This window comes from Xiphophorus hellerii, chromosome 7 (assembly GCF_003331165.1).
Source record: "Xiphophorus hellerii strain 12219 chromosome 7, Xiphophorus_hellerii-4.1, whole genome shotgun sequence".
NCBI classification, from domain to species: Eukaryota; Metazoa; Chordata; class Actinopteri; order Cyprinodontiformes; family Poeciliidae; genus Xiphophorus; species Xiphophorus hellerii.
Window position 1 is genome coordinate 800,101 of NC_045678.1, and position 23,180 is coordinate 823,280.

Consider the following 23,180-nt stretch of genomic DNA (forward strand, 5'->3'; position numbering starts at 1 on the left):
TGCAGGGTTTGTTATTAGGGAAGCGTCTCACTGTTCTGGTGGGGATGGTTTTATCCATGAAGACGTTTATGTAGTCAGTCACACACTTGGTCATGAAATTGATGTTATCTCTGTGTGGCTGGCAAAGAGCAATCCGATCTGTGGCCTTAGAATAACCCTCCAGGGCTTCTTCAGCTTCCTGTAGCCACTTTCTCACAGCCATTTTATTTACAGATAATAGAGAAAAACAAGTGATTTTTCCCAGAAGAGGTCTTGGTTTGGAGTTATTTGTGCAAAACAAATCCAATCTCTTGTTTTCTCTGAAGCTGAGTACTAATTACGGCCCTCTGAATTTTCTAGATCTTAAAGTGTCTGTTTTATCTAAATGTGCCTGGCTGAAAGTTCAAGGAAAAACTCCTGTGCTTCTTCAACAGCTGTCAGTCTAGTGTTGAGGGTTCAAGTACAGTGTGGAGGACTGGAACCAGAAGTTTTATCCTCCTCTCTTTCCCCTGTTAAAAGCGACATGTAAGGCTTTGAGCTGGTGAGCGGTTTGTCATCAGGTCAGCAGGTGGTGTCTGTTTCCTGCTGACAGAACCGAGAAGGCCCCGCGGTTCCCATGGCCAGACTTCAGTGTCTCACAGATCAGCTGATGCAGAATAATGCATTTACTGCCAAGAATTCAGGTATTAGCCAGGGTAGTAGGGAGGGAGTTACAGGTTATAGGAACAGTAAACAGTAATTACTCCTTTATTGTGCCACATGTGGCTTGGTGTTGGTGTTAGACGGGGTAGTCCTGGTTTACAGAGTGTCTGACGTTCCCTCCCTGCCTTTGATGCAGACATCGATGAGTGTGCAGAGGGTTTGAGCTCGTGTGGCGATTACTCCCAGTGCCTGAACCTTCCCGGGACGCACCGCTGCCAGTGCCAGAGCGGCTTCGAACTGGGCTATGAAAGCCGGACCTGTGTTGGTAAGACAGACAGAAATACTCTATACTTGGTCTATTTAAACATTCAAATGATCAACATGCATTATTTTCCACATGTATTTATTTATCTTGAACTTTATCACATTTTTTCTCATTTTCTCATCAATAGGCAGAACAAAAATGAAATATACAGCTCTGGAAAAAATTTTAAAAACATTTAAAATGATCAATTTCTCTGATTTAACTTTTTCTAGGTTATGTTTAAGTAAAATGAACATTATTCTTTTATTCTATGAATTACTGATAACATGTCTCTGGAATTCCAGAAATGGTTAAAATAACAAAAAAGATGCAGTGCTAATGTTTTAACTCAGGAAGAGTTCAGAAATCATTATTTGGTGGAATAACCATGAGGTTTTCAATCTGGTTCAGTGGTTTCTTAATTTTCTCCAGAGTTGTATTTATATTTTTCACTCTGAAACATTGTGGTGGCACTATCATGCTGTGGGATTTATTTATTTATTTATTTATTTTTGGCAGGGAAACAGGTGAAAATAGATCCCAGTTGGATCTATGTGACACATAATTATGAAGGGAAACCAAAATGTTTTTGAAATATAAATCTGAAAAGTGTGGCGTGCATTTACTTTCCTAAGTCAATACTTTTCAAAGTATTTTTTGTGTTTTTTTGTTGTTGTTTTTTACATTTATTGCTGCAAGTGTTTTGTGTTATATCTGTGTTGGCTAATCTTAGAAACATTAGTTTCTAAGACTTTGACTGGACCATTCTGACTTATCCAAAATATCAGATTGTAATTTATTGTCCTGCTAAAAGGCAAATCCACTCCTTTTTCAAATCTCCCGTAGACTCCAATAGATTTTCTTTCACAATTTTAGCATTAAAGCCAAAATATTTCAAATGTGTCTTATCTATAATAGCAAGCAATATAGTTTTTCTATTTTGAGTTATTTTTCTGCACTTTCTGGACTTTGGAAGCATTCCTAAAGCGCAGAAAAGGACCGGCTGAAGTTGTATTTCACAGCATTAATGCACAGCTGTAAAAGCTAGACGCTCATTAAAAAGGAAGGAGGAATGACTAATGAGAGGACGGGTCTAATGTGAGGAGGACAGGCTGAAGGGAGGCAGCAAAGTGGAAGATTAACTGAGTAATGGGAAGTTTCTTTGGCTATGAAATGCACCGTGGACCAAGATCCTTTATATTTGTCACATTTAGATGAACTTCCAGTGAACCGTCTCCTTAACAAATGAAACTTTAACACAAATCTTTACATTTATCCTCCATTTAAAACAACACAAACTCAAAACCTTCATAACATGTATAGTGAACGATGCATTAAAACATGATTAAACTATCATTTATACATTTATATGGCTGTTTCTGTTGCTAACATTTATTACCAGTAATAAGTTAACATTTTTTCCTCTTTTGCCTCATCGTAATACCCTTTTATACTTAAATTATTACTTGTGTTTGTTTGTTTTATTGTTACTTTATTGCCTGTTGTTGGTAGAAACTTTTAAGATTTTATGTGAACATGTTTCAGAGGCAGAAAACCTAAAAATCTTAAAAATATAAACAAATTACTGTTGGTTTTAAAAATGGATAAATAATAATGACACTAAAAAACCTTTTCCATATTTGAGTATAATTCATATAAAAAATACAGTATATGTAATATTATAATATTTGTGAAAAAATTTAATTCAGCTAATTTACATCACACTGGTTAACAAACATATTCTCCTTAGAAGACACTTTGTGATTACACTAAACAAATCTAATTTATAACCAAAAAATTATAAAGATATGCATTTCCAGCCATGTAGACAGATTTAAATTGACTTGTATTTATTTACATTAAAAAAAATCAATTTGTGACTTTTTACAGTGAAGCAATATGTTGTTGTGGGAAAGCAGACATGAACACTGCAAAAACTTAAAATCTTACCAAGTATTTATGGATTCCAGATTCTAGTGCAAATATCTTAATACATTTCAAATAAGACAAAACTAACTTACAAGTAACTTTTCAGCAAGAAATATGAGCTTGTTTTAAGTTTGTAGTTTCTTAATATTGATGAAAAAGTACTAATACCACTGGTAAATTATTTCACTTATAACAGGGGAAAAATGTCTTATCATAAGTGAAATAATCTGATAATGAAAATAGTACTTCTTAAGGAATTATTTACTTAAAATAAGTTCAAATCTCTTGCTGAAAAGTTACTTGTAAGTTAGTTTTATCTTATTTAAAATGTATCAAGATTTACACTTGGAAGTTGACCAAAAATACTTGGTAAGATTTTGTGTTTTTGCAGTGTATATGTTACTGTATTACAACTAAACCATTAGGAGTAAACTTATGAAACAGTGCACACAATTTCACTTCATTTGGGTAAATAGCAGCACTAAATTAAAAACGTGCAGCAATAGCATTTCCTCAAACTGATGGGACAGTTTTTAGTTTATAACATTTATTTTTAACTGACTTTATTTTGAAAAACTGTTAACTGGGCTCACTCTGACTGCTGCCTACTGCAGGTATGACACTGACTACGCTTATGTACTGCAAATAACCACACTTCAGTGTATTATAAGCCTGGCGGGTCACCAGGCTTTACTTGTACCCTCACCAGGCTAAGCATTGCTTATTTATTTAAGTCTTTTTAAAATATTAGGCTTTTCTAAGACTTTATAGTTGGTATTAATCTTGCAATCTTTCAATAACATAATTATCAAGTAATATTTTCAAATTTCCTGTCAACCTTAAACATTTTTTAACGCAAAAACACGACGAGCCGCTGGATGAATGATTTGTTTTCTGGGGCAAACAAAAGCAATTAAACTAAATTAGCCACAACACCTGGTGTGGTTAGATTTCCAGACTGAAGTTTTATTTTGTCTTTGTTTTTCAGACATAGATGAGTGCATGTCGTCTCCATGCCACATCAGTGCCAGATGTGCCAACGCCCAGGGCTCCTTCCAGTGTCAGTGCCTGCCTGGGTTTTACGGCGACGGTTTCAACTGCTCCCCTCAGGCGGGTTGGTACAACAGTTACCCACTCATCTCCTGATTGAGTTTGTTTTTGTTGATTTCGTCTCTGAAATGTCAACACAGATCGCCCGAGGAGCCAGTGTGAGCAGCACAGAGACAGTTTACAGAGTGGAGGACAGCCGAGTGTTGGAGCCTACATCCCTCAGTGTGATTCTGATGGGCAGTATCGACCACGCCAGGTGGGTTTTTTACACATTTCCCATTGGATAATCTCTAATATTTATGTCAGAGGATAAGGTGGAATTAGAAAATGGCTGACTTTGTCTCTGGTGACTCATTTCTGGATTGATCTATCCAAATGATCCCTGTTTAAAAGCCCAATTACAACAAAGTTTAGTTTTCTGTAGTAACTACATTTACTCACATTTACCTTAGTACTTTTTACTTTATTTGAGTAATCTTATTGTGAAGTATCTCTACTCTTACTTGAGTAAAATGTCTGAATTTTCTACCCACTGAATGAAAACCAAGCATGTTTTAACCACAAAATCACCAAACAAAGACACACACCTGCAGTTTTTGTTAAAGTTTTTAATACTTGATTGTGTTATTACTTGTTACTTACATTAATTATTGTCATTTTAGTCCAAATAAAATACCAGAAGTTCCACTTAACTTTATATTTTGGTCCATCTGATGATGTCATTTTTAAATATTAAATGGTAATTTGATCAGTTACTCAGTACTTGAGTGGACTTTTTAGCAAAACGTTTTGACTCTTACTTGAATAATTTCTTGGACGGCTACTTTTTATTTTTACTTGAGTACAATTTTTGGGTACTTTATCCACCTCTGACACTAACAACTTTTCTTTGAATAGGACTTGGCTTCAAAATCCTGTTGATTGTGTTCTTTTTTCCTGTCACAGTTTTTCCTTACACTCAACTTTCCATTGCTTACATAATTCATTCAGTGGACCGCTGTTGAGCTTTGACCGTTTTTTGTTTTTTTTCACTTGTTTTGTTATGAATAAATAATTCTGTTAAGAGAACTAGAACTTCTTTCCCAATTTTAAGGAATTATTCACTTAAACAAGCTAATATATCTTACTGAAAAGTTGCTTGTAAGTTAGTTTTGTCTTGTATTTGCACTAAAAAGGAGACCAAAACTTTTGGTGAGATTTTATGTATCTTCAGTGTAATAAGCTCTGTAATGTGAGTTTTCTTATTGGATTAAAATTCTGACATAAATACAGATGATGAAATATGAGTAACCTGAAGTGAGCATTTTTTTTATTAAATTATTTTAATGGTTCTGTGCAGTGCCATGGTTCTACAGGACATTGTTGGTGTGTGGACAGTAGAGGACAGGAAAAACCCGAAACCAGGACTCCACCTGGCACCGCACCGCTAGCCTGTGATTCATTAGGTAAAACCTGACTGATCTTTTTAAATAATAAAAACATTCTCTGTGTTAATCTTATATTTTACTTGTTTTTGCATCAACAGATAAACCAGAGCGTCCAAAGACTCAGTGTGAACGCCACAGAGACAGAGTCCAGACCAGCAGTCCAGATGGATTCCCTCTGGCTGGAGCCTACGTACCTCAGTGTGATGAAAATGGACAATACAGGCAACTGCAGGTCAGCACATAATGAGAGATTAGTAAAATGAAAAGAAATTGATCTCTTATGTTTAAATATTAACCGACTGATGTTTAGTTTTACAGGAATTTCCATACACCTTGTTCCAAATTATTATGCAAGTGATATTTTCTCAGATTTTCTTAAATGGTCAATGCAACTATTACAGTATAAATCCCCATGAGAACAGTATTTTTTTTCAAAAATAAAAAACTCAAAATGCACTGTTCCAAATTATTATGCACAGCAGATTTTCTAAGCATTTTATGGATTATAAAGAAATTAAAACGGTCATTCTTTGAACGTGCAGCATTAAGTGGTCACATGTACTAAAATCAAAATCAGGTTAAACAGTTTAAAACTAACTAAATGATGCCTAAGTATTTGTTTTTTTCCAAATTTGGAGATTATTGATCTAACCTTGAGGGGTCCAGAAGGTTAAATGAAAATTAGACAAAAAACTTATCATTTCTAGAAAGTATCTTAAAGTGGCAGTATTATATAATCTCAGCTCCTTCAGACTAGCCAGCAGTAATTAGCAAACACCTGGTGGAACTGCGCATCTCATTATAGGAGCTACTTCTCAGAGCAACGCTAGTAAAAACTTTGCTAAATGATTAATATAGGAGCCATGTTGTGATGACTTAATGAAAGCGGAGTTTCAGAAAGAAAACTTTTAAGTGAAGCAATCCTGTCTTTGTTACTGTACTAATGTGTGTTTGAAATGAGCTGTGAATCTAAAATAATAAAATCAATACCGTTAGTTTTGTCCTGGTTGAGCTCAATTCTTTCATATAAAAAAAGGCAAATATCATCTGCATAACGAAACACCATGATCCCATCTTCCCTAGTGCCACAGCTCTACTGGATACTGTTGGTGTGTGGACAGCCTGGGAGAAGAACGCCCAGGAACCCGAACCCCGCCTGGTACGCCCCCCACAGACTGTGACAAACCGGGTAAGTGACACAAACCTTCCCATGACCCCAGCGTTCGCCGGCGTAAGCAGGTGCATCATGTCACTTCTTTTTTAAGCTTTTTTGTTAACCGGCGACCTGTGAACCCGCTAATTCCTCGACTCGCAGGCAACTCAGACAGCTTGTTTATGTGAGCTTGTGAGTTGTATACTGCTGAGGTCATGGGGTCGTAGGCTTGGTATGCCTGGAAAAATAGGCGGGTGGCAAAAACCAAGTTTCCCCAAAGTGAAGGTAAAACTTAACAAATGAAGAGAGTCTAAGTGGTTTTATGTTTGGCGTCAAAGCCCCTGAGTGGATATTTATGGGTTAATAAATGTAATAAGTGCTATGTTCTGGAAAAGTAATGGAGGCCCTGAGGCAGGGGTGTCCAAAGTGCAGCGTTGGGGCCATTTGTGGCCCTGGGATGGATTCTTTGTGGCCCCCAACTGCAATTTAAGACCCGATATAACTTTCTTATAATGGAAAATGTTAACCAAATCCAAACTTTCACTGAAAATCATCTTTTATTTATTTAATTAAAACATTTTAAACCCATAACTGAGGATACATTTGTTTAACCGAGCCCAAAATCAATTTGAAAACTAATCTTCTTCCTTTTAATTCTGCAAAATCCTTTTTCTTTGTTGCTATATGACGAATAACATCCATTTCCTACAAAAAACAAGAGCGAGATTTTGGTTGAATCTTTATTTTCTTGGCCTGCCAATGGTTTTACCTGAACAATTTTGACCCATGTGACAAAAAGAAAACTGAATTCTTACATATTATGTCAATTTCATAAATTACTCGAAGGTTCACATTATGTTTGCTTTTGTAAAGTCTCAACTTTTTAACTTAGAGCGTCCAAAGACTCACTGTGAGCACCACAGAGACAGCGTCCAGACCAGCTCAGATGGGTTTCCTCCTCCTGGAGCCTACATACCTCAATGTGATCAAAATGGACTCTATCTACCAGAGCAGGTCAGGATCTACTGAACGTTTCTCCACTGTGCTTTAAGACTGAATTATCACTGTTTACATGTGTTTACTGGTTCCAGTGCCATGGGTCTACTGGACATTGTTGGTGTGTGAACAGCAGTGGACAGGAGAGAGCCGGAACCAGGACTGGACCTGGTTCATCTCGTGTCGACTGCAGAACAGGTGAGACTCCAAATATGGATTTCATAGGAAAACTAACGTAACACACTGCAAAAACACAAACTTACCAAGTATTTTTGGTAGAGTTTCTAGTGCAAATATCTTAATACACTTGTAATAAGATAAAACTAACTAAAAAGTAACTTTTCAGCAAAATAGGAACTTCTTTGAAGTGAATAATTCATTAATACTGATGAAAAATTACTGGTTTCATTGGCAGATTATTTATCTTATGGGAAAAATGTCTTTTATAATCTATTATAGTCGTTTCTTCTGGACCGTTGAACACTTTATACAGAGACTAACTGATAATTTGGAAACTTTATTATTTTTAAAGCTGTGGGAATGTCCTGAGTCATTTAGTTTCTGCGGATAGTGGTGCTTAAAAACGTTATGCAATCTATGACTCACATTACCCAGATAAACCAGAGCGTCCAAAGACTCACTGTGAGCATCACAGGGACAGCGTCCAGACCACCAGTCCAGATGGACTTCCTCTAGTTGGAGCCTACGTACCTCAGTGTGATGAAAATGGACTCTATGTACCAGAGCAGGTTAGACTTTCTTTACTTTCCTTTGTATTTATTCATTTAACTCTAAAGTGCCATTGAATACGTCTATATGGTGTGTTTTACTGGTTCCAGTGCCATGGTTCTACTGGATATTGTTGGTGTGTGGACAGTAGAGGACAGGAGAGAGCTGGAACCAGGACTGGACCTGGTTCACCAAGTGTGGACTGCAGAACAGGTGAGACAATGTGGTTTCATCCAAATAGCACCTGGTATATTTATTGTGATGCAGAATCTTTAATAAATGTTTTTAATTCCACTATCAAAATGAGGACTTTGATAATTTGAACGTCATACAAAATGTACAGCCCTTTACCAAAGTTTAGGTAGATATTGCTAAACAATATAACACAAGATAAACATTTCATACCAGTCAATTGCTGGGTTTCAGATGACGTCACCAAATGTAAATGAGGGGCAAGAAGTAAATGCGCGCATAATCCAAGAGCACATGTATTCATTCTGAAAACAGGATTTCATCTCTTTTGTTCGCAAAAGTTTTAATACTTTTGCTTACATTTTCATTTTGAAAGCAGGACTTTGTGTCTTTTTTCTTAAAACTTGCAATGCTAGTACTCAAAACTTCTCCTCGTTCTCACACTTAGTCTCTGCTCAGACTCTGCTCGCTTTTGAAAACGCCTTTTGGCACAGTCGCCTGGCAACCTCTCAGCCAATAGAATGAAAGTGTTGTACTGGGTGCGTTTGTTTCCTTCTAGAGGGTGTGCCTGTGTGGCTACTATTGATTGTAGCAACCTGTGCCATCCCCTGAATGTAAGGAGTTGGTTGGGTGAACAAACTCCTGCTTAAGATCAGCAGCTGTTAGCTTTTCAGCCCATCTCTTCTGCTAACGTTTTGTATGTTTCCTAATAAACTGTTTAAATGTGTCGTATTCTCTCTCAGAGCGTCCAAAGACTCACTGTGAGCATCACAGAGATGGCGTCCAGACCACCGGTCCAGATGGACTTCCTCTACTTGGAGTCTACGTACCACAATGTGATGAAAATGGACTTTATATATCACAGCAGGTTAGATGGACTTCACTGATCTTTTCTGTGACCTTTCACCTAATTTTAAGTGTTTATTAGAGATTCACTGAGCAGAATATTTGTGTTAGGTTTCAGTTTTCTTAGGAGAAAAGGCAAAATCACACCGAGATTAATCAAGCTATTGTTATGAAACGAACAAAATTCTTACAGAATTTGTATTTTCAATTTGTGTTTAATGTGTTACATTAGCACGATTAGCCCAGCTAGCATTTGTAAATTATAGTTGAAAGTATATCTATGCTATTTTTTATCAGCGTTACGTTGTAGCACTTAATTCCGGAGTGTTTACCAATCTGAGAAATGTTGGATTTCACTGGTAACCAGTCAATTTCATAGTGTTTTTTCAGTGTTTACTCTGTCATTTGAGACTCTTTATACCTACTTAATATTTCTTTACTGTTCCAGTGCCATGGTTCTACTGGACACTGTTGGTGTGTGGACGATAGAGGACAAGAGCTCCCAGAAACCAGGACTGCACCTGGTGCACCTCATGTAGACTGCAGCAGAACAGGTATGGTTTCAGATTTACCATAACATTTCATGTGTGTATTCTTACAAATATTAACAGAATCTGGAGATGATTTAGTTGGGGACACAGAAGATAAAGCGGAGTCTAATTTTTGAGTTTAATGACTTAAGAACAGTCATTAACGTATTCTGCTGACAATACGTCCCTAATAAACTGTTTAACTGTGACTCATTCTTCCAACAGAGGAACCAGAGCGTTCAAAGACTCACTGTGAGCATCACAGGGACAGTGTTCAAACCACCAGTCCAGATGGACTCACTTTACTTGGAGTCTATGTACCTCAGTGTGATGAAAATGGACTCTATGTACCACAGCAGGTCAGACTTTCCTTACTGATCTTTATCTCTTTGCTTTCATTTAGCTGGAATTTACAATGCTTTGGGTCTTTCAGTGACAGCATTTAATGTTTATTTACTGGTTCCAGTGCCATGGTTCTACTGGCTATTGTTGGTGTGTGGATAGTAGAGGACAGGAGAGAGCCGGAACCAGAACTGGACCTGGTTTACCTCATGTAGACTGCAGAAGAGGTGATCCTATCTACCGGTGACCCATCCATTCTTATTTTATTGTTATAGTTTGCTGGTTTCTGGTTCTCAAGTGAGTTGGGATGTAGGAATTTTCCTGAAATGCCAATATTCTGATCTTTGGCGAACATTTACCTTAAACCATTACCACCATTCTAGTTTGCCACTGGTATTTTTCTTGGGCAGAAGAAGGTTTTTGCTCCCTTTCTTTGATTCTCCACAATGCATTCATACCTTCATTGACCAAACTATGCGCTGGTGACAACACAATTATGTCCAAACCACTTCTGCTCTGGTCTGCTAAACATTTCAGGTTAAATGATGATGTAAATGTTTGTCATCTTCGTCCAAAAGAGGAACCAGAGCGTCGAAAGACTCACTGTGAGCACCACAGAGACAGCGTCCAGACCAGCTCAGATGGGTTTCCTCCTCCTGGAGCCTACATACCTCAATGTGACCAAAATGGACTCTATCTACCAGAGCAGGTCAGGATCTACTGAACGTTTCTCCACTGTGCTTTAAGACTGAATTATCACTGTTTACATGTGTTTACTGGTTCCAGTGTCATGGGTCTACTGGACATTGTTGGTGTGTGAACAGCAGTGGACAGGAGAGAGCCGGAACCAGGACTGGACCTGGTTCACCTCGTGTCGACTGCAGAACAGGTGAGACTCCAAATATGGATTTCATAGGAAAATTAACGTAACACACTGCAAAAACACAAACTTACCAAGTATTTTTGGTAGAGTTTATAGTGCAAATATCTTAATACACTTGAAATAAGATAAAACTAACTAAAAAGTAACTTTTCAGCAAAATAGGAACTTCTTTGAAGTGAATAATTCCTTAATACTGATGAAAAATTACAGGTTTCATTGGCAGATTATTTATCTTATGGGAAAAATGTCTTTTATAATCTATTATAGTCGTTTCTTCTGGACCGTTGAACAGTTTATACAGAGACTAACTGATAATTTGGAAACTTAATGATTTTAAACCTGTGGGAATGTCCTGAGTGATTTAGTTTCTGCGGATAGTGGTGCTTAAAAAAGTTATGCAATCTATGACTCACATTACCCAGATGAACCAGAGCGTCCAAAGACTCACTGTGAGCACCACAGAGACAGCGTCCAGACCAGCTCAGATGGGTTTCCTCCTCCTGGAGCCTACATACCTCAATGTGACCAAAATGGACTCTATCTACCAGAGCAGGTCAGGATCTACTGAGTGTTTCTCCACTGTGCTTTAAGACTGAATTATCACTGTTTTACATGTGTTTACTGGTTCCAGTGTCATGAGTCTACTGGACATTGTTGGTGTGTGAACAGTAGTGGACAGGAGAGAGCCGGAACCAGGACTGGACCTGGTTCACCTCGTGTCGACTGCAGAACAGGTGAGACTTATGGTTTTCTGACGATCAACAGAACAGAAAGAAAGTTTTTATTGAACTATTTCAGTTCTCTTCTTGCAGTAATAGTTAAATATCATCTGCATATAAACCAATAATGATGGTACACTGCCTTGACGTCTCGATGTTTTAAGCCAAAAAAGTGTCAAAATGTCTCGCAGATCAACCGGAGCGTCCTAAAACTCCCTGTGAGCACCACAAGGAAAGAGTTCAGGCCTCTGGCTCGCGTGAATATCCTGTAGCTGGAGCCTATGTGCCTCAGTGTGACGCCGATGGACAGTACATACCACTACAGGTGTGTACGCATGAAATTACTTCTCTGCACTGAAGCTTTATGAGCTTTTACTAGAATTTTACTACTTCTCTTTGTTGGTGTTTTAGTGCCACTCGTCCACTGGTTATTGTTGGTGTGTCAATGAAGACGGACAGGAGAAAGCAGGAACTAGAACCCCACCTGGTGCTCAACCAAGAGACTGTGTGAAACCAGGTAAGAGGGTTGGTTTTAGCTGTTAAAGCTGCAGTAGATATAAAAATATATTTTTTATATATTTGTTAACTGTTACTGTGTCGTGACAGTTTATTATGAGACAGATAATCTGTGAAAAGACGACTTTCTCCTTGAGCTACTATTGCTGTCTGAAGAAATGCACCACTCCTGACCAAAAACAACCACTAAGAGCCAGGAGGCGGGGCTTAGTGCTGTCAATCAATCTCATGAACTTGTTGCTAACTATGTTAATGGCAAAGAAGCAACTAACAATTACAGGAGAACCATTTACCCACCATCATTGTTAGCCATGCTAATGCTGTCATCATTAGCCAGGCTAATGCCTGCATTTCTGGCTCTTTTTCTTCTTCTTCTTGACCAGTTGCACCTAAAACTCCATGTGAGGAGCAGAGAGACAGAGCACAGGCCAGCATTCAGGAGCGTTACCCCGTAGCTGGAGTGTTTGTCCCTCGCTGTGATGCACAGGGGCAGTTTGTATCTCAACAGGTAACTCTAGAGTTTCCTTTTGCATCACTTTCACCTGTTTATTCAATCATTCCTACTATGTGTTCATTGATGTTATTCCTCTTTTGTGTTCCAGTGCCATGGATCTACTGGACATTGTTGGTGTGTTGACAGCAGTGGACAGGAACGAGCAGGAAGTAGGACTGCACCTGGCGCTTCACCTGTAGACTGCAGGAAACCAGGTAAGAAAGCTGCTTCTAGCAGAGGACTGATGACATCAGCACAAAAATAACTAAAAATGGAGAAACTGAATTTATACCAGGAGACAATCACTTTTTGATCCAATTTTCTGTCAATTAATCAGATAAACTCTGCAGATTCTGCCTTCAACAATTTCAGCCTTTTGTATATTATATTAGAAATACATTAAAAGATGCATATAGACAATTATGTCATTTTTTAATTAAGAAAATAAACATTTTATTGCCTAAAATGCAAAAACAAAGCATTATTTTAGAGATTATTTGCAGCATATGATGCATCTGCAGCTAAAAAATACTTCTAACATCAACGTATGAAAAACTCAACCTTATTTTGTTGATTAATTTTGATTTAATCGATTAATAATTAGATATAAAAAGATATTTAGTAGGACTTTTTTACAGAATTTGAACCAGGTGAGAATAAAATTGTTTAGATGACATGTAAAATGTATGTATTTTTTAAAGTTTTGGCTGAATTACAGACTTCTTTTAAGTCTGTATACTCCACTTAACAATTAATTGATTACTTAATTAGTTGAAGATTATTTAAATAATCGATTATTTGTTTCTGTCCTAATTGCTTTATCTCAATTAGATTTACAGACTTTTATTTTTGCACAGTTCTCTTATGAACCCAGCACAGCATATTTAGGTTTTCAGTCTTTATTTTGCATATAATTGAAGCGTTGCTTCTTGTTGAGATCTGTTGCTGTTTGAATTATTGGCAGAAAAGCTTACAGATTTGTAACTTTCCAAACTGGTGAACATCTCTAGATTTTTTCCCCCAACTAACTTTTTCAAATGAAATTTCCTTTTTCTGTTTGCCTTTGGTTTTACATCTTCTACAGTTTTAAACTACAACCCCTGATTTATTGTTTCACATTAAGTATTCCAGCTCTGCGGTTTGGAACCGCCTCCATGAGCTGCTCTGAACCACCACATTTACTGAATTTTGTGGTTAAATGCTACGTAACCTCTAAACCACATGAATCACACAAGAACCTATTAAGAAAATACTGAATTTGTGTTTTTACTTCTGCACAGACAGAAGCAGAAACATAAAGCGGCTTCAGGTTCAGTTCTAAAGCTGAGTTATTAAAACGCCTCTTGTCTGGTAAACATTTTGGAGTGTGTGTGTGTGTGCCTCTTTAAACACAGGGCATTCACACACCATTAATAAAACACTCCAACTCAAATTGCGACATAAACTCAGAGAGCTGGAAAACATGTGCTGCATTTAGTTGAATAAGTACAGCATCAACAGAGGAGTTTCTTTATGCCTCTGTTGTGTGGTTACTGGTTTTAAAAGAGGTTTGCGCTCTTCACAGCGCCTACCAATCGAGCCGAGAGCGTGTGTGAGAGATGGAGGGCCAGTTTGATCGAGCACTATGGAGGGAACCCGGACCCCCAGCAGTATTTGCCTCAGTGCGAATCGGATGGAGAATTCAGGTAGATTCACGCTGAACGGCAGAAATAATTTCAGATCTTCTGATTGTGATCGCTCTGCGCTCTCAGTCCGGTCCAGTGTTACGGGGAGTCCACTTACTGCTGGTGTGTGGACCAGGAGGGCCGGGAAGTAGATGGTACTCGCTCACACGACGCAGTCAAACCAGCATGTAAGTCAACTTTTTATCTTTTATTCTCTCCTTGCAAAAGTAACACAACCACACAATTACAATCTCAAACTTTATTGTATTTTATTGGGATTTTAAGCTAAATCTTTATCATGTTATGATAAAGAAGTGCACAATATCTAAATTCTTAAGGAATATTTTAACCTATTTCCTTAAAAGAAATGTGATGTTGCCAGATGTATGTTTTTGTAGCATTTGTAGAAAAAACTCACTGGGGTGTCCAAAGTGAGGTCCAGGGGTCCTTTGAGGCACTCGGATTGATTCTGTGTGGCCCGCCAGCACAAGTGGTAGATGCAGATGGAAACTTTTATCTTTAATTAGAGCAGAAATACAATAAACAAATTAAAATATTAAGTCTTTTAGCAACCAAATCGGCTTAATGTAACTATCTTTTTTTAAAGAGTGACACAAATCCTGTTCTTACTGGTGGGAAAAGGCTGAATATTTATCTTTTTTCATCCAAAGTAATTAGCTAGCTGGATGCTAATTACTTTGCATTTTAAGATTTAGATCTACAATGACTTAAACTTCCCTTTCTAAGAAAGAAAAAGCCTGACATTTTTAGTGGTTTAATTAAAAAAGGTTGTATATTCAGTTTATTGTTTTGTGTACTTTTGACTCATGTTGTTTCATAACCATCATTAGAGTCAAGGAGGTTGAATACAATCACAGATTTTCATTTTCGTCCATTTTGCTCGTTCCAGGCCTCCCATCGGTGGCCCCGCCCATCGTCCGTCCCATCACCCGTCCGGATGTGACGCCTCCGGCGAAAACCGCTGTCACTCTCCTCTACGCTCAGGGCCAGAAAATCGGAGCCCTGCCTCTGAATGGGAGCCGGCTGGACGCAGAGCGCTCCAAAACGCTGCTGACGCTCCACGTAAGAACCGCTTCAGGTTAAACTTTCCATCAGATCAGTGTAAGAAGCATGTCATGATTTAGCCTCCATTTGTCATTTTTATTGGCTGTCTACACCCGATGTGTGAAGTGATGCAATGTGTGAGACATCTGTGCAACATCTGCTGTGGATGAGTTTCTGACGCCTCCTCTGGAGCAGATGTGCTCATCAGAAGAAACAAACTAAATGCTGAAAGTTTAAAATTTGAGTTGATAAATTTGAGTTTGTGTCCATTCTGGAAGGATATGTATGGACATATAATGAAAAAAAATTTAAATATGCGAGCAAAATCTTAGGTTAAAACATCATAATCAGTCATTTAACTAAATCCATCAACCATTTTGTTCTCCTTTTGGCCTACTCAAATTTTAGCTCTCATCAAAATGATGGAGGAATGATTTTTAAGGAGGTAGTGTTATGAAAAATCAACTTTTTTAAGCTTTAATGATATTCCTTCATCCAAAATATACATGGAGTGTTGATTTTAGTACTATTATTATTATGCATGTTTGAGAAATCCATTAATCTCTATGGCAACCATTTAGCTGTTCAAAACGTCTGGGTGGACGTAGCCCCGCCTTCAAGATGCAGCTCCTCCCCCATTCAGCTCCTCCAGACTAGCCAGCAGCAATTACCAAATACCTCATTATATGAGCTACTTCTCAGTTTAATGCTGGTAAAAACGTTAAAGGGTTAATAGAGGAGCCATGTTTGTGATGACTTCCTGAAGGTGGAGTTTTTAAAGAGACAGAGGCTCAATTTCAAGGTGCTAAATTACAAAGTGGAATTTCTTCTAAGTCATGTTTTCAAGGTTTCCCTCAGAAAACTTGCTAAGCCCGGTGCTGGGGCAGTCATCCATCCAGCTGTCAGTCGTGTTTTTGAGTTAAAATATGTTTAAAGCTGACAGGAAATTTGAAAATATCACTTGATAATTATATGTTATTGAAAGATTGGAAGATTAATACATGAACACCAAATATTAAGTCTTAAAAAATGCAAACATTTAAAAAAAAAACTTAGAAAAATAAGGAATGTTAAGCCTGGTGGCCCGACAGGCTTACAAACACTGGGGGAAACCTTCTGATTTGTGATTCTTGTAATTGAAAATTCACCCTGCTCCAAGCTAACCCCAACTGAGATGCTAATGTTTGTTTACATGCAGGGCTCCATTGTTGTCGGTATCGCCTACGACTGCAAGGAAAATAAAGTCTATTGGACGGATCTGTCAGCGAGGACGATCAACAGAGCTTCAATGGCGTCTGGAGCTGAGCCGGAGACGCTCATCAACACAAGTAACGCCTGCTCTTCTTCGACCTGAATGGTTTTACTCTGCTCTGGGTTAAACAACAGCGCCCTCTGCCTGCAGATCTCGTCAGTCCAGAGGGGTTGGCTCTGGATGCCAAGCGCAGGTTGATGTTTTGGGTCGACTCGAACACAGACGTGATAGAAAGCGCAAGCCTGGACGGCAACAGGAGGCGGACCCTGTTCGACTCGGACCTGGTCAACCCGCGGGCCATCGTAGTTGTCTCATCCACCGGGTAAGACTTTTTATCCATCCTGTTTGTTTTAAGTTCTTTAGTTTGGAGAAAATTAAGATTAAAAAAGTTTGATATAACCTCAAGATCAGTTTCAGACAAAACAAACAAAAACAAAACAAGAACAAAGAGACTGAATGCTTTAGAGAAGCACCAATCTGATATCAACATCTGTATCGGCCCCGATCACTTATTGGTGACAATGTTCCCAATCTATTCACTCTACTTCTATGCTTTATTATTTGTTTTACACTATATTTAGAACAACTAATGTCACTTTCTGGACCATTTCAAAGGTTTGTTGCAGTTTATTTTTGTCAGTTTATTTATTTATGTATTTGTTTTACTCCCAATTGCACTGAGTCACAAATTTTGACATGTTTGACCAAACTTGTGTGTTTAAGTGATCAAATAAATTTGTAATTTAGTACATTTGTGTCTGTGCTTTTAAAATAAAGAAAGTCAATTCAGCTGCTTTTCTGTATCAGTGTCAGCCGATACTAAACCTCAGATATCGGTGTCGAAAGTGAAAAAAGTGGATCGGTGCATTGTATACCCATACATTTACATTTTAAAATTATTTAATTATCTTTTTTGTTTGTTATTAGTTGAGTTCTGATGATAAAAATCTTCACACTTTATACTTCATGCTTCTCTGTTAGTCTTAGTTTAACTAAACCGTGTCATTTCATGAGCTGAACGCAATAATACAGCATTATTTATTACTAATTTTGCTTTTTAAATAAAAAGTTGTGTTTGGAGGTTTAATCATCCAGAGCTGAGCGTCTCTCTTCTCAGAGGAGTGACTCATGCGCAGCAGGGAACACACAGATCGGCTTTTTATTAAAAGCAGGAAATTTAACGCAAGCTGTGAGTCAACAAAGTCTGGATCCACGCAGAGCAGAAGGTTCTGCATTTTCTCGCTCCGTTGAGTCTTGTTGCGTCTGGTTTCTAGACACGAGTCTCTAAACTTAACATGATAAGAAACAGAAGGAAATCTACGAGCTGGAACCTCCTTTACCAAAATCATGTTTGCTGTATTATTTAATGCAGCTGTAAATTCTGCATCCTTAATGCGCTACATCTGCATTTGATCAAATTTCACACTGAGATGAGAGGAAGCAAAATAAAGGGGACATGCCACATGTCTTAGATTTTAATTTGTGTTACATTGCTAGTAGAGCTGACACGATTAATCATTAATCGTTAAGTAAAATAGTTGGATATATTTAGCCAAAACTGTACAAAAAATGTAAATATTTCACATTTAAGATGAAAAATATTAGTCTGTAAATATGTTCTACTCCTCAAGTGGCAGAAAATAAGAACAACTTTTTCATCCAGTTATTAATTTGACTCGGATAATAAAAAAAAATCAAAATATTTTTCTCTACACTGTATTGAAAGGACTGAGCTTTTTTAGCTGCTAAACGGTCAAGTATTAAAAAAATGAAATGCTAATTTTATTATTTATAAAAGCAAATATAAATTGTTTTTTTAAGAGTTGGGTAACTTTTTGAAAAAAATACCTCTATTAGTATTTTTACTATACTGTATTTTTTACTTTACTTGAGTAATTTTATTATGAAGTATTTCTTCTCTTACTTGAATAAAATTTCTGGATTTTCTACCCACTGAATGAAAAACAAACATGTTTTAACCAAACATTCACCACACAGACACACACCTGCAATTTTTGTTAAAGTTTTATAAGTTTGTAATTGATTTGAAAAATAAATGCAATTGCTTGATATAATTTATTTATTTATTTTTTGTTATTTATATGAATTATTGTCATTTTTGTCCTTAAAATAGCTACATTTCCTCTTAACTTTATATTTTGGTCTGTCTGATTATGCAATTTTAAAATATTAAATGATTGATAATTTGATCAGTTACTCAGTACTTTTTACCAAATACTTTTTTACTCTTACGTCAGTAATTTCTTTGATGGCTACTAGTTATTTTTACTTGAATAAAAATAAGTTGAAGTAGTTTTACTCTTACTTGAGTACAATTGTTGGAGACTTTACCCACCTCTGATTTTCAATCTTGATAAAATAATCTGCAGAATGTAAATCAAAATAATAGATTGAGTAACTGATTAGAATAATTTTAATAACATGTAATATTAATATGCTAATTTATATTAAAATAATTGTTTCCCAGCATTCAAACTGGTTTCTGCGCTGACTCTGACTCTCTACAGGAGTCTTTACTGGACCGACTGGAACCGAGAGGCGCCGAAGATCGAGACGTCCACTGTGGACGGTCAGGGCCGTAGAGTGGTTGTATCTGACGGCGTCGGGTTGCCGAACGCGCTGACCTACGACCTCTCCTCTGGGCAGATCTGCTGGGGCGATGCAGGTAAACATCCCAGGTGTGTTCTCTTCACTTCCTGAAAGCAGCATTGATCTGGAATCGATTCTGTTTTCGTCAGGCACCAAGCGTTTGGAGTGCATATCTCCAAACGGATCCGGCCGCAGGGTGATCAACTCTGACCTGAACTACCCGTTCAGCATGGTCTACCATAGCAACCACTTCTACTTCAGCGACTGGAGGAGGTAGCCATCTTTGATGACCTGTCAGTCTGTTTCTGTTACTGGTTAGTAACCACTGGGTCGTCACAGGGACGGCGTGATCGCAGTCGACAAAGTCAGCAGCAAGTTCACCGACGAATACCTGCCTGAGCAGCGGTCTCACCTCTACGGCATCACCATAGCAACCACCCACTGTCTACCAGGTGAGATGGGATGGAGAGTCTTCAAGTAGCATTTTTATTGACTTTCCTAAAATAAATGTAGATCTAGATCAAACACAAATGGTTTTATCTGGACAAGAGATCAGCAGATTTTATAACCCAGATAAATCAGCCGATCTTCTCTACACTGCAAAAACACAAAATATTACCAAGACTTTTAGTCTAGTTTCTAGTGAAAATATCTTAATATTCTTGAAATAAGACAAAACTAACTCATAAATAACTTTTCAGTAAGATATAAAAGCTTGTTTCAAGTAAATAATTCATTAAAATTGATGAGAAAGTTCTAGTTCACTGGCAGATTATTTCACTTATAACAAGACATTTTTCTCATGTAAGTGAATTTATCTGCCAGTGAAAGTAGAACTTTTTCTTCAATACTAAGTATTTACTTACTTAAAACAAGCTAATATATCTTGCTGAACGGTTTCTTGTTAGTTTTGTCCTATTTCAACGTACCAAGATATTTGCACTAGAAACTAAACCAAATATACTTGGTAAGAATTTGTGTTTTTGCAGTGAAAGGTATAAAAGTCAGCCTCTGTCTGTTTCTCAACAGACTCACGTCTGCACGTTTTCAGTTAATAATTAAGTTTAATAACATCAGCAACTTTTTGCCACATTTAGCAAAATTTCAGACAGAAAATAAGTACTGGCCAAATTTTTGATCGACCAAAAATCTGCAATCAGTTCAACTCCAGATGCAACATGGCTCTTAAACAAAACAGCTTGTTTTTATTTAAAAGAAAGAAATATATTGATATATTAACACCCTTTATGTGTATAGTCACCTTTAAATGTAAAACATTGCTCAATTCTTTAGCACCGCTCATAAAAGAGACAAGATCCATCTGGCCTGCGCGGCGACTGTCCTGACTCACAGTGTGTGAACCGAGCAGCCATAATTAAACCGTCGCTGACGACCCTCTGCCTGTACTTTGACTGGGTCATCATGTCTGACTTGTTAATGAGTGTAGATGTCCTCAGGGCTGTTTTTCAAACACCTTCATAGTGCGACGCAGCCTCTCTAAACACAGGATAATCCCCAAATTGGCACCCTGGCAGATGTCACACATCTGCACAGCACCAATCCCGATGATGTCTGCCGCTCCCTTCAAAGGCGGCTGATGACAGCTCTACAGCACTCATGCTAGGTGTTTGGGTTGGGGGAGACTTTAAAGCCGCCGTTAGCCCCTGTTCTGTTATAAATGTGCTGCAAGACTTTGTCGATATTCAGCTGATGTAACAAACAAAAAGAGACAATTTCACAATTGTATTGTTTCCATCAATTACAAAATTAAATTAAAATCACACGTGAATAAGTTTGTTCAGAAGTCTTTAAAAACTGTCACATCATCCTCCTACTACTTCCTGTTGTCTTCTTTGTCGTTTCCAACAGTAGCAACATACGGTTACTGATCATGTGACTTGTGATTCAAAAAAAGTGTTTTCACTGCAGTTTAGTAAATATGCTAATTTGAATATAGACAAAACACCACCTTATCCACCCCATTTTTCGCTAGTGTTTAGCAAAAATATATTTTTTAAATTGGCGCATTTCCATTGGCAAATTAATTTTCATATTTCTAATTTGCACAATAATATGGTAAATGGAAATACTGCTTGTGTTGATTATGTCAACACACCAGCTGTATTTCTAATACAGCTGGTGTGTGCAAAACTTCAACAAAATATTCAACTAATTTTGAAAAAACACAGTTGTATTGTTTCTATTAAATGCAAAATTAAATTAACATTATGTGAATAAATTTGTTCAGAAGATAAGTCATTAAGTCACGCAGTCATCCTACTACTACTTCCTGTTGTCTTTTTTGTCGTTTCTGTCAGTAGCAACATTTAGTTGTTGATCATGTGACTCATGATTTTAAAAATGTTTCCATTGCAGTTTTGCGAAATACACTAATTTCAATATAGACAAAACACCACTTCACCCTAGCACAAAAACATTTTAGCAAAAAACGTGAGGTTTTTTTTCAAAATTGCCGTGTTTCCATTGAGCAGATTTATTTTTACATTCCCAATTTCCACACTTATTTGGTCAACGGAAACGCAGCTGTTGCTTAATACGTCAACACATTGAAAACTCGTTCACTAAAGGGAACAGAGGCACTAAAAACATTCAGATTTACACAGGAAGGGAAACCTGACTTCCTCCTCTGGCTGATTAGACGTCATGGAACTAATCTTCTGCTCTCGTTTCACAGGGAGCCTCTAACGAAGGACCAGCAGTCCTTTGGTGCTACAGTCGCTGGATGGAAGCAAGAGTTACAACCCTCACTGTCCTCACCCTCAAAATATAACCCAAAGTAAATGTTTTGTAAATTTTTTTATACCTAATTTTTTTCTACTGTTTTGAGTTATTTTGTTTTCTATCAAAGCTACAGAACAAAAGATTTTAAAAGTTTTTCACAAGTGTTTTCCTATCACTTAAAGGGAAGTAAAAAAGTTGGAAGCAGTTAATCAATTTTGAATTTCACTATATTGGTGTAAAACGTTGATGCTGGTTTGTGCCGCTATCATTTTAAAGAAATTAATAAATGTTTCCAGATGTCATCGAAGGTTAACAGAATTGAACAAATTTAGTCTCAATCAGCTGTGCTACAAATATTCAAGCCACACAAACATAGCACAATTAATTTATAGGAGATTTGTTAGTCTTAAAAATTATAGCGGCACAAACTAAAATGTTTGACACCAATTTAGTTCTGCAGTAGGTATGATTCCTGCTGTCTTAATTTAGAATAAATTTTGGTCGATAGCTGGTTAGCCGTTAGCTTTAGCGACTTATTCTAAATACAATGCAGATCGTTATCTACTACAGGTAACATATTGACTGCTTTTAACTCAACGGAAGCTGGAAAACAGAACAGTAACAGCATCAGGGTTTTTCTGCGTACAGTTTCTGTTTCATGCAACTTCAGTGACTTTTTAAGTAATTTGTGTTCTTTCTTATTAATAATTATTTGGATTCAGCAGTATTAGTATTGCTCCAGAGCCAGGAGATGGCAAATTCAGCTGCATGTCGCCAAGAACTACAAGAAATGTTGGTTTTATTTAGAGTTATTATTTCTTTGTGTTAGCTTCAGTTTAAAAAAACTGCAGCTTAGACGAAGCGCTTGAATCTGCGGTTCGGACATAAATGGTGCCAATCGGACTGATGCCAGCAGCAAACCTGTATTAATAATAAAATACATTTCTGAAACAAAAGCAGCACAACCCACAGATTGCAGCAGCTGCAGTCCTGGATTCCCCACAGGAGAAATGTTGTTTTATTTTGCTGAATATTTTGACATTTTTAAACCCATCCATCCATTTTCTGTTCACCCTTTGTCCCTAACGGGGTCGGGAGGGTTGCTGGTGTCTGTCTC

At 37.4% G+C, this 23,180-nt stretch overlaps 1 protein-coding gene across 1 annotated transcript; it reads left to right on the top strand.

Annotated features, from left to right (window-relative positions):
- The first annotated feature begins 792 nt into the window (after window positions 1-792).
- Window positions 793-23,070, top strand: LOC116723591 (nidogen-2-like). Its single transcript, XM_032568619.1, has 31 exons — window positions 793-946; window positions 3,843-3,968; window positions 4,045-4,160; window positions 5,244-5,349; window positions 5,430-5,563; window positions 6,415-6,520; window positions 7,377-7,498; window positions 7,576-7,678; window positions 8,096-8,229; window positions 8,320-8,422; window positions 9,145-9,269; window positions 9,696-9,801; window positions 10,003-10,136; window positions 10,244-10,346; window positions 10,698-10,828; window positions 10,906-11,008; window positions 11,425-11,555; window positions 11,634-11,736; window positions 11,913-12,046; window positions 12,133-12,238; window positions 12,621-12,745; window positions 12,840-12,945; window positions 14,295-14,415; window positions 14,482-14,582; window positions 15,305-15,477; window positions 16,658-16,787; window positions 16,862-17,033; window positions 19,240-19,397; window positions 19,471-19,594; window positions 19,661-19,773; window positions 22,017-23,070. Exons 2-31 carry the CDS (start codon window positions 3,857-3,859, stop codon window positions 22,025-22,027), a joined length of 3,546 nt encoding a protein of 1,181 aa, XP_032424510.1. The 5' UTR covers window positions 793-946; window positions 3,843-3,856; the 3' UTR covers window positions 22,028-23,070.
- Window positions 23,071-23,180: the final 110 nt, after the last annotated feature.